The following is an 18371-nucleotide window of genomic DNA, read 5'->3' as shown; positions in this document are numbered from 1 at the left end:
GACCTAAGAAAGTAAAATCTCTCACTGCCTCCATTTCTTCCCCTTCTATTTGCCAGGAGGTGATGGGACCAGTGATGGGACCACTAGTCCTCATTTATTTTCAGAGACTGGGGGTTCTTCTGGAATATCACTCTCACACAATGAAGTAGAAAGGGAAATTTGTTTCTACGTTATCTCAGGTAGCACTATATCAGTGTCCCAACCTTTCAAAGAGGTTGAGCACTGCTGAGCTGAAATGGACAACTTTACAACATCTCCTTAATAAGTTTACTCCATTCTGCTCAGTGGTACTTATACCTGAGAAAGTGGACTGAGAATTGTACCCTTTAAACCACATTGTTGCCTCAAGTAGCTCCCAATCTCTCTCTGTAACATTGTTAAAACTGTTCTTTAAGCAATTCCTAAAACACTTTTCTCCCACTAGACACCCCCCCCACCCCCTGAATGATTCAGGTCCGCCCTAACTATACCAATTCCTCTGTATTTTTATTTATTTGTGCCCTTTAGCCACCATATATTAATCACTTGAAATAATTAGAGCTTAAGTACCCTCATACAAATTTTCATATCTTTTTTGTTAATTAGTGGCAAATGTCCTAGCAATGTCTTACTTTTCAACACTCTCCCCCAAAACAAAATTCCAGGCTTTGCTAATAAGGAAAGGGAGATGGACTGATCATTCTGTGTTTTCACGAGATCGTTTTTTTATTATTACAATGGGTGTTTGGAAGGCTAGGTCTGAACATTATCTGCAAACAAAAGTGCTGAAGGCAAGGAAGTTGAGCAAGAAGTGACACAACGGGGCATAGGAACCCACAAACTCAAATACAGTATTTGTAAGAATTTGCTAGCAGCTTCTCGAAAGAAACTGCAAAAAGATGAAAAGAAACTGCAAAAGTGAAAAAAGATAAAGCCTGTAGGTGGGGAGCAGTTTCCCACTCTCACCTCACTGTATTCACTTTGATACTATTCAAGACTGAGCCACATAAAAACCCAACTCTCCAGTGTGAACCTGAGTTTATAATTGTTGTGGAGTTGTGGTGATCGGATGCAGTCTGTGGTAAGTCATAGAATAATAGAGTTGGAAGGGACCCTGAGAATTATCTAGTCAAACCCCCTGCAATGCAGGAATATGCAGCTGGATGAAACGTGTAACTTTGGTGTTAGCAGCACCATGCTCTAACCAACTGAACAATCCTTGCTCCTTGTCTTTGGGGTCCAGAGTAATTTCTTCTTTAAAACAGAGACCAGAGACCTAATACTCACCGACAAATGGTAAAAGCAGTGTTGACTCACACTGCATGATGAACAATTTAGATTCATTTCCCCCCCTTTATGATAATAAACCTGCCATCTAGGCTGGGTTACTCTGAATTCCCTAGGTCTGAGACGTACCTGTTCCACTCCAACACATTTGTGTTTGGGAGCTGCCACAGAGAAGGCCCTGTGGCATATCTCAGTACTGTATACTGAATGCATTTATGCTACTAAAAGTATTTATTTATTCTTCCTGAGGATTCAGGATACTGAGATATGCAGCAGGGCCTTCTCTGTGGCAGCACCTCTACTAAATTATCCATCTGTGATCAATGAATGCCCACAATAGGTCTTCTGTTCTTGAAGACAGTTTCTCAGAGAAGACCATATTTTATTAATCACCACATCAGGATATTTAATGTGATGAATTTCCTTTGAAAACAAAATGCAAAAATTTATCTTATTATCTAACCATAGTTCTGTTTTCTGATGCATTGCAATCCCTTTGACAGTGGCTCAACCACATCCCTTCACACTGGATGAAAAGATAAATGAACAAACCCTATTCTGGACTAGAGCCCTAGACTGTTTGGAGATGTGCTGAGAACCTCAACAGAGCTCTGAGAAAGATAACTGATAGGTGCACAAATATGTGATGGTGCATTCTTCACACTTGAGTTTTGAGGGGCTTCAACTGATGGAGGGGGGATAATAGCTGTGGCCATGTTAGAGTGTTTGGGAGAAGTTATTTAGGGAAACATCAGGGACAGCTTCTTTTACCTGTCTATTCACAATGCCTATATCAATGGAGGAACAGCCTCTAGACTAGAGGCAATGAGATGGATGTAATTATGATTGTTGGTACTCACTAACCAGAGTTAGTGTAAATTACAGTTAGCAAGTCTACTTCAATCCATGGGTAGTATCCAACAAAGTCATTCCATTAATTGAACGATTCTGCATCTGCAACAGAACGGTGCCCTCCCTAAATCTGTTCCAGAGGGTTGGGGGAACCACCAGAACAGATTGAGGTGCTAATACAGGAGGCAAACCCAGAGAGGACAGTGAGGAAAGTGCCTTTTTACAGTCAGAGGTCCCTGTGCTCATGCAACTACTTCCCTGGATACCTTCCCCACGTTTTTAATTTTGCTTTGTGGCTGATCACACACTCTATTCTGGCTAATCAGATGTAACAACTATTGTTGAAGTTCCCTAATAATATGAGAGTTCAGGTTTTATTTGCACTGAATGGTAAAAAAGAAACAGTGAGAGGAAAAGGTGTGGACTTTCCAGCAATTGGAAATCATTTGGGTGTGGGTCTTTAAAAAAATATAACCATGGCACACTTAACAACATCTGCAGCCAGCCTTAGAGAACAAGTGCTCGCTCCAGACTCAAGCATACTAATGCAGTGATTGCGTGTGGGTGAAGTTTTAAAGATCTTTTTAATAGCATTTCATATCCTAGAGTGCACCTGCTCTCTAATCTTGCCTTGTTGAACTCATTTTACACTATATTTATATTCCTATTTAATTTTTGTGCAGTCTATCAGCAGTTCCTTCTCTGTGTGTCACAGAGCAAATTAGTATGATTTAATCCACCATGTATCCAGTTTGGCTTCCACCAGTTTACTTGAAATAGTGAACTAAAACTAATGTTATATCTGGGTGACTTTATGACTTAATGACTCCTGAATATTTAAAGCTTTAATATATTTCTCTAGAGTTTTTATTATTGTTATGTCACTGAACCACAACAATTCAAGAAGTATTCTGAAAGATTATGGAAAAAAGACCACCTGGTACTAGCTAAACCCCTACTCAATCAGAGCTTTTATACCATTTCCTGCATAACTAATTCATTTATTATCTTTTGATTTAAAAAACATAAAATGATATTTTAGTATTTTAGTATATTCATATTCTACGTGTTTATAGCACCTGTCTTCCAGATTTCTATTGATTTCTTTCCTAGCTTGGTGCCTCTACAAATCACAGCCACATTTCCAAAACGTCTAAATATATAGCTCTGGGAAAGAGGTGATATAGTATTCCAGGAAGACACACTGCACTCATAATTACATGGGCAAATCCAACTGGCTGGTTTTGCTCCATAAAAAAGGACACATTTGTATAAATGTACCAAGAAATTTCAAACAAGTTACTTAAAAGCACTAATCACTGCAGTCTTTTTACTTGTACATAAATATTCTCAAATCATTACATCTGCAAATATAAATATAAGGCAATCACATAGGAATATACAATGCTCATGAGATAACAACAGTCAATACTAGAAAGTTCTTTCCTTAATTCCTGACTAATAAGTTACCATTGAACATATAACAATGTGATTTATGTTAAAAACAACAACATGACTGCAGTTATGCCTAAGCATAGATAGATGAGGACCATCAACATACATACAGCCTTATTTTCCTTCCACTTCAGCTTGCTACTAACAATGGATGAATAGGGAATTCTGTCACCTTGAATGAGATATTAGTCAGCCATTATGAGCAGCATAAAAGAACACTACAAAAAGGTAAATTTACCCACCTATCATCAAGCTGTAATTATTGTGCATCTACAACACATTTCCAGGAATGAATGCCCATTCTTGCAGTACCACTTTGGGAATTTTGTGCATGTGTGGGAGAAGGCAATGCTTTGCCCAGGCAAATATTTTAATTTTTAAATAAAGCAGGTATCTAGATTTGCATTTTTATAAAATATAATTATTCTCCCATGAGTATTAGTTGGAAATCACCTGCACGTTTTGTTTTTTGTTTTTAAAGATCTGATTGATTTGTCTGAATCTTGTTAAAATTAGTGCCTGGGGTTAATCTGGACTCTGCCAGACCTGCAAAACTATCAGCTATAGCAAATTTCAAGCTCATAGTAGAGAAGCCATGAAGGATCAAAATGGATGAAACATAGAACTCTCTGTCATTTTGGTTTGGAACATTTTGCTGAATTTAACTGAGTGCTATGTGAGACCTTGGCATCCTGGATAATAAGATTAGAAGGAAGCATCATGCTGTCAGCATAATGAGAAGCTACCAACATGTAGACAACTGTCATGGTACCAAAATAAATGTGAGACTATAACATGTTTTGGAAAGGCAGTGCTGGAGTCCACCCAAGTGCTCTGTACAAAGAACTGCTGATAAACAAGAGTCCAGATCGATTATGGTAATTCATAGCCTATGTTTTATGTGACTTAACCCACATAAGTAATGCAAGCAAAAGGTGGAAGTCCTTTCTCCAGTCTAGTTTCTGATCAATGTAAAAAGTGCAAGGAGCATCATTTCTTTTCCCACCTCCACCAATGCCTGATGTTTATCCAACTCTTGTTTCAACTAGCGGAAAACAACAAGAACTTTATTCCAAAATGCTTAGGTGTTAGAGAACTTAGAACTTCTGTATTGCAACTAGCTGAGCTGCAGGAAGTTAGAAGGAGACTCCGTTAACCTATGTTACTTCCTCTGATTTATCACTTTGTCAATACCACAGCACCACCCATGTACATGGATAGTATTTCTTAAAAAAATCTTCTTTGTAAACCACTTTGAGGTATTTTTTTCTACAATCAAGTGGTATGAAAATGCTATGAAATAGTAAATAACTAAACTCCAGTGTTATGGAAACACTTATTGTTTTACTTGGCATTATTAGGTACATGTATGAGATATGCCCTGCACCTTACCATTATCTGTATGCAGCTGGCAGCCCATTTCTGAAACATTTATGGTGCTTTTGTAAGATACCAGGAGATAGATAGATAGATAGATAGATAGATAGATAGATAGATAGATAGGTGATATATCATTACGTATTTCATTATCAATATATATTTCATTATCATTTGAGGATAGCCTGTCAGATAATCAATCATATGATTTCACATTAACCCTTTGAACCCAAAAGCCTCTCAGAGGATAAAAGTTTAGTAGTAAATGAACCTGCATGGTTTTGAATTATTTTACATTTAAAATATGTAATTCTTATTTTCATCCATCATTAACCTAATTGAACTCATTTAAACATGCAGATTGTGGCACTGAACTTTCATGTTTGCAGATACTCTTTACTGCTTACTGTATCATCTAAGTTTCTTTGTTTTGAGCATTCATTAGTTTGAAAAGTTTAAATAAGATAAATTTGATTATAGTGTTTACATTACAATTCAGACAGATAATTATAATTATTTCTGAATTTGAATATTTAAAAGGAAATAGGAGATTCGTTGTTCTTGGATACTTCTCATTTACTTTTGAAAACACTGATTTCTTTGGTCTACCACATTAAAAAATTGCAACCAGAAAAGTAAACTTCATGGGGAGTCATAATACAAAGCTCAGTATTATTGACTTTGTTTCAGTTTTCCTATTGATGCCATCTTAAGCATTGGCCCCATAAGAGACATTTATACAATTTTGAATAATTGCATTGTTTAACTTTCCTATAACACCATGAAATCAAAGTGCTACTGGAGCTTACATGGCTATAAATGTACACTGGTTGTGATTAGATTATTGACAGTTTTATAGCACAGATGCTCTTTAATCACAATTAAGAGTTCACTTTAAGGGGCCAGGGAGAATGTAGAACTTGAATAATTCATTTTTATGTATGCTGATCTTTCAGCTTTCCAATGACCATTCCTCCACTCAAGGCAAACTGTTTTTAGTAGATTAAGCTTGTGCTGTAGCCAGTCAATTGACATGGTTCCAGCTGTTGCTAACTGAGCTTATCCAGGCTTTCATTGTAACAGCCAAATGGTTTTTTGAAATTATCACATCCTACTTTTAAATGTTCCTAGCTACTAAACTGGATGTTGTTTTTTCTACTTTGTGGGTTTTTCTACCTTTATTAGCTGAAACCAGAGCACTATATGAATAGGTACCAAACAGAGACAGCACATCTGCAAAATAGTTTTCAAAAAATATCAGAACTATTGATTTATGCTGAACACACTTCCTTGCATTTTGGAAGTTGCAGCTACTAAGCAGCTCTGTCTTTAAGCTCTGCATATCATAGTGCCAACTTGCCAAGCAAGAGTTTGCGGAAGCACAATAAAGGAAGCAGATCAACACACTTGCTGTTTTCTGTAATAGGATTTAAATCTGCTCCCACTGTCTACTACAGGACTATGGAGATAAGTACCGTAAATGCCTTTCTTTCCACAAAAGCCCTTTCCACACAACCACCATAAGTATTTGAAGTTAGTCACTCCTTAGGTATGTTGAGAACAAAAGCACTAAGTTAATCAACAGCTATTTGCATACAGCACTCCTTTTGTGCTCAGTACTTTTGCAATGGCAGTGGTGGTCAAGATCAGCCTGAAAGCACCAACTTCCACTTTTCATTCTGCCCCAATGGCTGGGAAGCATGAGCTTCTCCATAAGAAGTGTTTGGTTTTCATATTCACAAGATCAGAGGAATGTTATATTAAACTTTGTAATATATAGGACCATAGGAGCCATGGGGGCTTTGGCCCCCACAATAATATACTTAAAGGGGCTGGGCATTCCCATTCAAATGGTGTGTGCATGCACTGTGTTATGAGTTTGATGCGGGTGGCGCTGTGGTCTAAACAGGTTGACGGAAGGTTGGCGGTTCAAATCCACGTAATGGGGTGAGCTCCCGTTGCTCTGTCCCAGCTTCTGCCAACCTAGCAGTTCAAAATAGGTACCACTGCAATGGGAAGGTAAACACCGTTTCCATGCACTCTGGTTTCTGTCACGGTGTTTCATTGCACCAGAAGCGGTTTAGTCATGCTGTCCACATGACTCAGAAAGTTGTCTGTGGACAAACACCTGCTCCCTCAGCCTGAAGCAAGATGAATGCCGCAACCCCTTAGTTGCCTTTGACTGGACTTTACCATCCAGGGGCCCTTTACCCTTTCTCCCTCTTTTATGTGTTTGATTATGTGGGGCAGGGCTTACCTGGGCACCCACAATATTTTATTCAAGTTGGCACTCCTGCATAGGATGGTCCAAGTAAAATGGTCCTCATGTGCCAAGTGGTAGGGTGAATCAAGTGCATTTGTATGTTAACATGGTCTCCTGTATAGCGGCTTACCAAATAATTCCCCTTATTTGGGATGGATATATATGTGGCAGAAACAATAGGCATCAATTACAGCCATGGATATAAGCTGTATTTTGAAAAAGGCATTTGATACTGTATGGATTTTTAAATTTTTATCTTAGGCACTTTCCAGCAAATTCCAAAGGCATTAACATTAATGTAAACACAAATTTAGAGCAGGCTTCCAAACTTGCTGTGACAAGGCTTTCTTTCTTATGCTAAATATCCCTGAACCAGTGAACAGTCATTTGTGGAGCAAACAATGAGAATTCTGGCATTTGTTAACCCAAAGGAATTGGTGATGTTATAGATCAATATTATTATTTGAGACATTGTTTTAAATACCGTGTTTCTCCTAAAATAAGACACGTCTTATATTTATTTTTCTTCCAAAAAAACACACCACGGCTTATTTTCAGGGGATGTCTTTTTTATATTATTATTAAGCTCTGTCGGGGCTCGGCACAGCGCGCCGCTGGCTTTGTCAGCTCCCGCTCTGTCGGGGCTTGGCAGGGCGCGCACGCTACTGCTTTTGCCGGCTCCCGCTTAGTTCAGTCGGCAGGGCTCGACAGTTCAGGGGTTGGCAGTTCAGGGGTTGGCAGTTCAGTCGGGGCTCGGCGCGGCGCGTGCTGCTGCCTTTGCCGGCTCCCGCTGGGTCAGGGCTCGCCGCGGCGCAAGCTGCGGATCGCGCAGGGTCCTGCTGGGTCGAGGCTCTGCGCGGCGCGTGCTGCAGCTTCTCCCGGCTCCCGCTCCGTCTGCGCTCCACGTGGCGCACGTTGCGCATCCGCTTCCTGACAGGAAAGGCATCTCCCTTTTCCTGTTCCTTACGGAAGCGCCATCCAGACCTGCTCCAGCACGGTAGGGTACCGGTACCCCAACACGTCTTATTTTGGGGGGATGTCTTATATTTTTTTGCCTTTAAAAAATCGTGCCATGTCTTATTTTTTAGGCCCATCTTATTTTGGGAGAAACACGGTATATTGACCATGGCTGGTGTCCTTTACTTCTGTATCCACAGTATCCTTTACTTCTGCACCTACAATATCATGTCAAATTGCTTTGTGACTAAACAGAGGTGAAGAGAGGTCGACAAATGCTGTAAATGAGCAAACAAACATACACTATAACTAAGTTGTCTTTTGTATTATACTAGTAGCTCCCAAAAGAACTATCTAATAGTGGTGCTATTTTGACAAAAGTAGCTCACTGAAGTTCTTCAGCGATTTATATTTTAATGTGAAATAATACAATGAGTACTAGTTCTGAGAAGAATTGTCCCAATAGTTTAAACCGTGTTGGCCAATGTGGTGCCCTCCATATATTGTTTGATCCCAATTCCTCTCAGCCTCAACCATTAGGGTCAATGGTCAGGGATGATGGCAGTTGTGGCCCAATAGTAGTAGTTTTAACAATAGGATTTACAAGAACATGAGCCAAACATTTATACCAACTTTTGAGTGAACAGGGTGATTGCCACAGTGCCTGGCAATCACTCATGCTGGTTGGGACTGATGTGAGTCTGAGTCCAACAACATATAGAGGGTCACAGGTTAACCAGACTTGATTTACAGCATTAGGTGAGTATTACAGCTTGGAGGATTAATGTAATGTAATGTAATGTAATGTAATGTAATGTAATGTAATGTAATGTAATGTGTGTCTCTGTGCGTACACATACACATTTATACAAACACACACCACAAGGTGCTTGAAATATGAGAAGAAAATACAGTACTAATAAAAATGACAAAGTTCTCTCTCTTAGGCATTGTTCTTTTCTGATCAATACTGCAGCAAGGTATTTTGGGCTATAGAATCTTGCAAACAAATCAGTTAGTATACCCCGAAATATTATTTGTTAATTTCTAATAAATAGCAACAAATAAGATGCTTTTCTAAACTATAGGCATGATGTGGAAAAACCAATCATAATAACTAGCCGTCCTATTCAACTTGTTAAGAAAGACCACCATTTCATAGCCCATACTAGGAAGACTCCAGTAAACATTCTGAACAAGAACTATATTCAGTGTTCATATGGTAAAGATATACATGTTGAACCTGAATATATATTGTAGACTTAGTCCCATCAAGAAACCCTATTTTGGCATAGATTATTGCCAAAATTCAAGTTAGGGATTAAGAATCCTGCTGGATACCAATCCAGGCCTACTAATCTGCAACAATGTTAGGTTTCTTAAAAATGGGAAGAATTTACTAATAAAAAATTCAAATGATTAATCAAACTTCCCTTTGGAACAGAAACAATATTTATTTTATGCATATTCTACAAACATCAAAGACATAAATATTTTACTTACAATGTATTTCTAGAACTTGCATTGCTATCTGGGGTGTAGAGTTCAAAGATTCGTGATCTACTCTGCAACTTACGACTGCACCATCATCACTGCGATCTGCTTTGAAATTCATTGTGCTGCTGACAGTAAACGTTTTCCGATTTGCATCCTCTTCTTTTAAATATTTAACATCTGCAAAAATAAAGTTTGCTCTAGTTTAGCACCATGGTTTGGTATAATAAAGGGGGAAAGAAGACTACAATACATGAAACCATTTTAAATAGCAAATGATAAATGCACCTTTCATCATGTTTGCTCACTCTTTGAAAGCAAACAAAGTTCTATTTCCAGACATTCCATTATTTGTCTTACAAAACTACCAGTGCTGTCATTCCCAAATGTACACAGACACAGATGGGAAAAGCAATTTCAATATCAACCAAAAGGCAGAACTGGCAGAATAGGATTCTACTCCTCATTATCTCTGATATAACTAGATTACAATCCAAATAGTCTTCCCCTGAAGCCCATTAAAGAAACATAATATCTCTTCCCCCACCTTTAAATCACCTGATTAGGCTTTTTTGTACATTCTTTTCTGAAAGCTTAGTCCAAAAAACCAATACTTTAAAGAGAAATCAAAGGTATGTTTCTAAAATATAAGCTTGCTAAACAAAATGCTGACAATTATTTGCTTCATCTTTGTTACTAAAAGGTTTTGCAAAACAGATGGTAAAGTGAGGAATAATTAATGTTCATTTTTCTCTTCAGTTCAGTTTTGCTTAGTGTTGACATAACCGCCCTCCATGCAAAAACAAACAAACAAACAAACAAAAACAACCAATCCCTTCCATAACAGGCTTTGCAGGCCATGAAAGAAGGGAGTAGCGGTGAATTTTGAGGGCAAGTGCATAAAACTCTGGCAAATAAATAGGGCAACTAATTGCCCAGCAGGCTGGGCAGATCACCAATTGAAGCCTCAAAAATTGATAGGCCTCCACACTATGAAAAAGAAGAGGTCTCCAGTATCTACAGGCACCCTGTCTTCATGCTGATAAATCAAGAAAAAAATGTACTTAACTTCTCTAAAGGGATCAATCACCTCACAGTTTAAGCTAGCCCACCGAAATCAGCAGTGTGAGCTTTTCAGACTATGAACTTGGAGTATGAAGTAAACCATGTCCTTCCTGCTTCTTCAAGAGTGCAGGTGTAACAATGTTGATTCTCATTTCCCTCTTGCAGTATGCAGCTGGAGGCCAGGGTGCCTTGCAACACAGTCGTTCCACAGCTGGTCAGCACAGAACACTTTAATGATCAGTATTTCCCCACTTTATCAGGGAGTCAATCCAAAAGGAAGGAGCAAATCATGAGAAAGGTTATCTCTGGTAGAAACACTGTAGATATTAAGGCAGTTTGACTGAAATTGTTTTTATAGTTGTGAAAGAAAGTCATCAAGGTATTCTTTAGATTGCAGTCACTGAAATGCCATTAGGCACTGCAACAACACATATCTGTATTCTTAACTTAATTTTGGATGTAAGTTTATATCACACACACCCCTCTGCCCAATTTGATCCTGGCACTCATTGACCTTTCAGGTATTTATAAAATTACTTGGTGCCTCCTGGATTTGGGTCATGTGCTTTATTCCAACAAAATGTCCAGCTGCAAAATGCACAAAACATAGATGAAAAACAGACATATCCTGAGTGAGTGGCATGTTGTAGCCACAGGAGCTTTGGAGCCTTGCCGCCCCCAAGGTATTCTCCTTCACTTCAGTGGATTCACCTCTCTTCATATACTGAACAATATACCTGCTGGCTGAACTGAAATGAATGAGGCAGCGGCTGTGTACTAGCACATCGCTGCATTTGCAATACAACACAAGGGTGATAATGTATTTTGCAAGATGCAAAGGGAATACTTTATTCTCTATACAACTGATTTTCTCTCTCTTCTGCTTAAGCAATGTTGGTTTATTCCATCAAATAGCAGTCTTGTTTTGTCACAATGAAGGTCTCTAAAATGAGCTTAAGGAAATTCCTATTGAAATTGCATGTCCCCTCTGTGTTCATTTTTATAAATTTTGCTAGGTCCCATTAGAGGAAAATGGGTTCATTGAAAAGTCAGTGTTAACAATCTTACAATGTACATGGCATACTGTACTCATGGTGGGGAATGGTCAACCTTGGAGGGGATTGCAGAAGAGAGAGGGGAGAGCAGAGAGAGATGGTGGTTACAGACTAATCCTATGCGTGTGTACTTAGAACAGAGGTCAGCAACGTTTATCTTGCCTGGGCTGGATCGGTCCCACGGAGATCCCTCCATGGGCCGGAATGTGCGTGCCCACGATTTCTGGTGTCTGGGCATGCACAGATGCGATTTTTGGCACCGCAGAAGCGAGTCCCCGCGTCGCGCTGTGCCAGTTTAGTGCAGCGCGCGAGCGGGCACCTCGGTTCAGGGGCGGCTCATGGGCTGGTCAAACAACCTCTGCAGGCCGCTTCTGGCCCATGGGCCTTAGGTTGCTGACTCCTGACTTAGAATATATCCCATTTAAGGCCCAAACAGATGTGATGCTAAATTTATGAATTAAGTTAGCATGCACATTTTTAATATATATATAAATGGCAGCAACAGAGGAGCCAGAGGAGCAACAGGATTGCAGGATATGGGTAGATAGAGTTTAACCCTTCCCCCTCTAATAAAAGCTCCTCCATTCTCACCAATGGGCAGCCTATTCAGTATGCGAATAGCAGCTGGTGGGGGGGGGGAATTGTCACTGAGACGACAGCAGATGGCTGCTGCTTGATCTTCTTTGTTCTTTTTTTTTTGTTTCCTAAGAAAAGTGTGTTTTAAATTCATTGATGCAATTAATGTAGCATCATTCCCACAGGGCAATTCTCTGGGAATTTAGGAAGTAATATCACTATGCTTTTGGCTTCTTCTTTGAAAAAAAAAAAAGACAAGAAAAAGAAAACACCTGTCCTCGAGTAAACCTTCCAGTTATTGAATTCAACTAACTCAGCTTCCTAAAAGCAACTGAAAATGCCTATACAGTGGTACCTTGGGTTACAGATGCTAAAGGTTACAGACACTTCAGGTTACAGATTCCGCTAACCCAGAAATAGTATCTCGGGTTAAGAACTTTGCTTCAGGATGAGAACAGAAATCACAGGGTGGTGGCACAACAGCGGCGGGAGGCCCCATTAGCTAAAGTGGTACCTCACATTAAGAACAGTTTCAGGTTAAGAGCAGACCTCCAGAACAAACTAAGTTCTTAACCCAAGGTACCACTTGTACACATTTTGGGGGACCAATAAAACATTAACTGTTATTCTGTGCTATACCTTCAGGCACACACCTACGCACAAATGCTTAGTACTGGATATCAGAAACTTGTTTTAAGTGTGGGACATGGAAATCTTCCTCATGTATTTCACTGAAATTAAGTCAGAAGTGCATGAGACGTACCCCCTCACCTCTCACAATCTCTCTCTCTCTCTCTCTCTCTCTCTCTCTCTCTCTCTCTCTCTCTCTCTCTCCATTCCTTCCCTCCCTCCCTCCCTCCCTCCCTCCACACACACACACACCACAGGACCTATTTATGTGATGCTGACACAACCCCTGCACTTACACTAGGCAATAGAATTAAAGAACAACATCCCCCTCTCGCGCTCTCCTCTCTTTCCCCCCATCATATTTTTCTCCGCTTATTTGTCTGTTTTGTAACACAATAAAATATTTAATAGAAGCTATTTAAAAAAGAAGTACATGAGATGTGAAGATATACAAATGTTTTACATTTGAAGATACATTGGACAAGTTTTCATCAATTAATTACAATCTACAATATGCCTGTACTGACCAAACAGAAGATCCAAGTGAAAAAAGGCTTTTATTCATTATTATTTTTTACCTCTCTCTTGCCCAAATATATATTTGGTTCTATGGCAAAACAATACAAATGGCAGAATGCTAATCTTTCCCTGCAGCATTACAGCATTACAGCAATGTCATTGGCATTAGCACACCAAAAAGCCTGTAACAATATATTATGTAGAACTCTTGAGTGACAAGCATATCATAAGCCAAGAGGGAACCCCACTGCAAAAGGCAGCTGCAATGTACTCCACTTATCAAACAATATGCTGGGAAATTGGCTGTGACCTATCCGTACTGTACATTGACAAGTGTTGTGAACCTATCCTCTGCAAGGTATCTGCATAGGTGGAAAATGTGTAGTATTCTGAGAGGAAAGTGATCCCTGGGAAGCAGAAGGAATGACTTATTGAGTTAATGTTCTGTAAGATGACAACACCCTGGGAACAGAGCTGTAGCCTACAATATCTTATAAGTGACTAAATTAAATGTGAGCATTACTACAACACAGGTGGGAATGGCAAAGGAACAAAAAGCCATTTTCACATATTTAGCTCATTATAGCACATGTATCAGAGATGTAACTCCTGTGGCATAAGTCATATAACCTGTTAAAATGAATTAACAAGTACCGTCTGTGGTCAACAGCAGTGTGTGCTCAGTCGTTCCATTCTAAGCACCATTTACTAGCTTACTCCTTTCTTACAGCACATTATCTTTTTTTCTGCTTATAAGAAACGATGCAAGGAAATGAAATGAAAAGGTGGAGGTTTTTACATAAGGTCATGACAAAAAAAGCAAATGAAATTGCATTTTATGTTATTGTTTTATGATGTAAAGCAACAGAATATCCATGAAAGAGGAAGTGATGGGGTTGTCTTCTGAGAAGTTAAAGGGAAGAGCAGCTCAAACTATAGGAAGCCACTGTAAATTATGCTGGGATAAACTATGCTGGTGTAATTTACCCTTATTCCAAATTCTGTTCAGGAGCAGGGCTATGGTTGGCTAAGCTGGCCAGAGCCTGGCAGAGGGAAAACAAGCCTTTAAAATAGAATTTAGCTTACACAACCCCTTTTTACAGCATAACTTTTACTGGGTTGCTAAGTCAAGTGACTGAGCTGAAAGGGGTTTGGAATAAGGGCAAATTTTATTTCTTAATCTCATCCTGCCTAGTCCCATCAGTTCTATGAGGATAGAGGTTCTAAGCAAGAAGAGTTGATGAACAAACAAAAAGTCCCCATGATGTGATCTAGGTCTTTCCAATGTACATTTTGTAAGATGTCCCATGGTATAAACTGTAAGATTGGCAGGCTATTGATTCTGGATGGGGCTGTACACCTTCTGAAGGTGCAGGTGCTTGGAATTACTCCTAGATACATCTTTGCCACTTGAGGCTCAAGTCTCCTCTGTGGCTAGGGGTGTATTTTACCAGATTTGTTTGGTTCACCAGCTACAGCTGTTGCTAGACAGGGATAGCCTGACCACCACACTCCATGCATTGGCAACCTTATAGCTGGATTGCTGAAACATGCTCCGTGTGGGTCTGCCCTTGGGCCTGGTTCGTGCCAGGTGGTGCAGAATGCAGTGGGCAGGTTGCTGGTGTGGATAGATAGCGATAGCATGTGACACCACAGTTAAAACACCAGCTTTGGTGCCCATCTACTACTTAGCTAGATTCAAGCCCTAAAAAAATTATGACCAATTTAGGGTTTGCCTAAACACTTATATCCCAGCTCAATCACCGAGATAATCTACAGGCATGTCATCCATTGTCCCTTGAGTTGGCAAAGCTCACTTGATATCAACACAAAATAGAACCTTTGGTATCATTGGCCCAGTCCTATGAAATGGTCTGCTAATAGAGAATCAGAAAACTTTTCTGCACCACCAGGCTTATGCTAGCAAATAAGATTGGATCGTTTCCATAATGAATAGCTGGTGTTCATATACTGTATATTTGATTTTTTTTGGTCTGCACATATATAATGAACCACTTTCATTCTTTATGATATAGTGATAGATAAATATATTTTAAATAAACAATGGAATTTGGCCTTTATTATATTACCATGTCATCCACTACTGGTCAATGAAAGTCTAATCTGAATTAATATCCAATATGTGATTCCCAAGTGGGCAATATTCAAAGTCAAAGTGAAAGGGAAGCCATTGTGAAAGTCAGGTGGATAGAAAACAATGCATATGGCATATCCACCCCTACTCTGAAATAGAAATTTGTGATGGTCTCTAATGTGTAGGGGCTGGACATATTAGGAATGAGATGGACATTATTTAGGCATCTTTGCATGAAGAGACGCTGGTGGTCTCAAGAAAATAGTGCCATAGTGATATATCTGGTTTCCTACGATTTGAGAATTGAGATTCTGCCCTCTTATAGATCATTTTTACTACAAAAAGGCCCCAGTAGAAAGGTAAATTTTTGGTTGTGGCACCAAATTATCTCTGTCCTGATTGAGTGGACTAGAGAATGTGTAGACATCATTTAGCTCAATATCAACATTCTGGCACTTTCTGGTGGCTGATACTTTGTGAGTGATAAACTATCCTGTCTGACCAGATTACAGGGGTGTAAAAGCAGAGAAGAAGGAAAGTTTTTTACTGATCCAAATTATCTCATCAGTATCTAGAAATGTGAAACACAAGTCTGAAGTAAACAAACATATCAGACTGTTAATTATATATCCATTTATCTGGAAGTAAGCCCTGTTGAACTAACTTGTATAGAACTGCACGGTCAGGGTTCCCAGCATGAAGTGACCAGCCATTTTAAAGAATTAGACAGTAGTAAAAATGGAATTGAGTGTCCTGTCTAAGTTATCTTAATGAGCTAGCAGCTAGATATTTTCAAGTGAGTCTACATTATATCAAGGCAGTGGGAGGTCTAAGAGAAAGAGTTCATTGAAGATTGTTATTCTTCCTTCTAAAGTGATTGTTTTCTTGTGTCTGCAAGACTCCCCTGAATTTTTTTGCAGCTAAGGAAACGTTGACAGAGTAGAATTTTCTGAACTCTTCTCATGTTTGTTAGCATGCTAATTCAGAGGCTAGCATTATTGTTGCTCATTTGAAAAAAGCTCAACTGAGTATTGTTTCTGCTGTAAGAGAGGGAGCAAGTAGCTTTGAGGTTTGCTTTCTTGCCTTAAAAATTAGCTCTCTTACCACTAAGCTAGGCCAGGGTATTTCTTACCATACTTTCTAATTCAAAATGCTGGCCAGCTTTCTGGACATCATATTTAGTTGCTTGTTCAAAGTACTAACTGACTTACTACTGCCCAGGGTGCCAGGCTATTGCAAATCCTTCCACATCTTTCCAACAGGCTTAAGTGTGCAATGCCTGAAACAGTAAAGGCATAACTCACCCCGCTTCCCTCTGATCTATTATCTGCAGCTGGGAATATGTGATTTTTCTTCCAACAGCTAGAATCAGGGAAATTACTTGCATCTCCTCCCTTGTATGAACTATGGTGTGAAAGCTAATGCTCAGTTCAGCCTGGCTTATTAACTAAGAATGGCAAGAATTGCTTGGTACGTCCCCCAGCTATGATGCAGGATAATGCGTATTTTCTGTATGCATATTTTGGCCATGGGAATTCAGATACATTTTAATGTTGACAAAATTAATATTTCTTTCTCCATTACTATCTTCTGATTTTGATTTAGAAATATTGCATGGCAGGAAATGTTGCAGGGGTGGGGAGAATGAGGAAATTCTCTCGAGCAGCATCCATAGTCTTTTTTTCTCTTTCTTTTTCTAAATATGCTAGTATTGGTTGTATTATACATTACTCAGTGTTGGTGGGTATTAAATAAAGATTAATGGTTTTAGCTGATTACTTCTGCAACGTTGCTTGGAGAAGCTTCGCGGCCAACTAATGCCATACAATTTTGACACACTCACAGATTCTAATGGAATATTTTAAGGAAAGAGCTAGATTGAGACATTATTGCAAAAGAGGTGTTAAAAATTACAGCAGCAATGTAACATGATCACTTGTGTTTCTGGCAGCAAGCAGACACATAGAGAAAGAAATTGCAAAGCAGAGAGAAAATCAAGATTGCATTAAAACACTTTATATGGTTGTTGTTTGTCAGAAGAAATTTTAACAATGTTACCATTTTAAACTGTAGTTTGTAAAAATGCTGAGTATTCAACATATTTTGTCTTGCAACATGTGCCTCAATCACTTATTCATATCCTTCAATAGGTTAATATATTGGGAACGTAATGTACATAATAAGATCTGTCCATGGTTCCTGTTAAAATATCAGCACTCCTCCAACAGGCAATGCATTATTATACATATATATTATTATATACCTAATTATCTAATCCTGATATTGTAGTTTTGAACTCTCATTCAGGAATGCTAACAATTTGATAAGCTCTCAAGGCAGATAAATCAACAGTAGAGCCATGATAAATCTCATCCAACCTTTCTTCTGAAGCCTTTGTATACTCGTGGCATCTTCTTTCCATGTTAGTTTTCCAAGTGTTTGCTTTAACAAATAAGCGCAAAAAGTACAGCAAGGAGGTCTGCTTTCTGCAAATGCAAACTGTGAAATGGCCTTTATGTGTGAGAAGACACACAATAAGCTTTGCCTTTAATTTAAATACATTGGCTTTAAAAGTGGCTATTGAAGCCCTTTCCTGTGTCACTACTATGATGAATATGTGTTTGTTTGGTTGGCTGGTGTGTGGGAAATGGGCCTTTCTGTGACGATGTCCAGACTATGGAACTCCCTGATTCCAGAGGTTCATTTGACCATCTTGACCTTCATTTAATGAAGACATTTTTACTTTCTTTGTTTTTGGTCTACCATA

The 18371-nt window shown here is 39.1% G+C and overlaps 1 protein-coding gene across 4 annotated transcripts in view; it reads right to left on the bottom strand.

Annotated features, from left to right (window-relative positions):
- Positions 1-18371, bottom strand: part of CADM2 (cell adhesion molecule 2) — a 370367-nt gene that overhangs the window by 93639 nt on the left and 258357 nt on the right. For all 4 annotated transcript variants that reach the window (XM_088667995.1, XM_088667996.1, XM_035116024.3 and 1 more), the window contains one exon: positions 9674-9844. In XM_088667995.1, the coding sequence (XP_088524121.1) occupies positions 9674-9844 (171 nt within the window). The remainder of the gene's footprint in view (positions 1-9673; positions 9845-18371) is intronic.

The sequence above is a fragment of the Zootoca vivipara genome, chromosome 4 (assembly GCF_965207765.1).
Source record: "Zootoca vivipara chromosome 4, rZooViv2.hap1.1, whole genome shotgun sequence".
Taxonomy (NCBI): Eukaryota; Metazoa; Chordata; class Lepidosauria; order Squamata; family Lacertidae; genus Zootoca; species Zootoca vivipara.
Note: the sequence above shows the minus strand (reverse complement) of the source record. Positions and strands in the feature narration are given on the sequence as shown.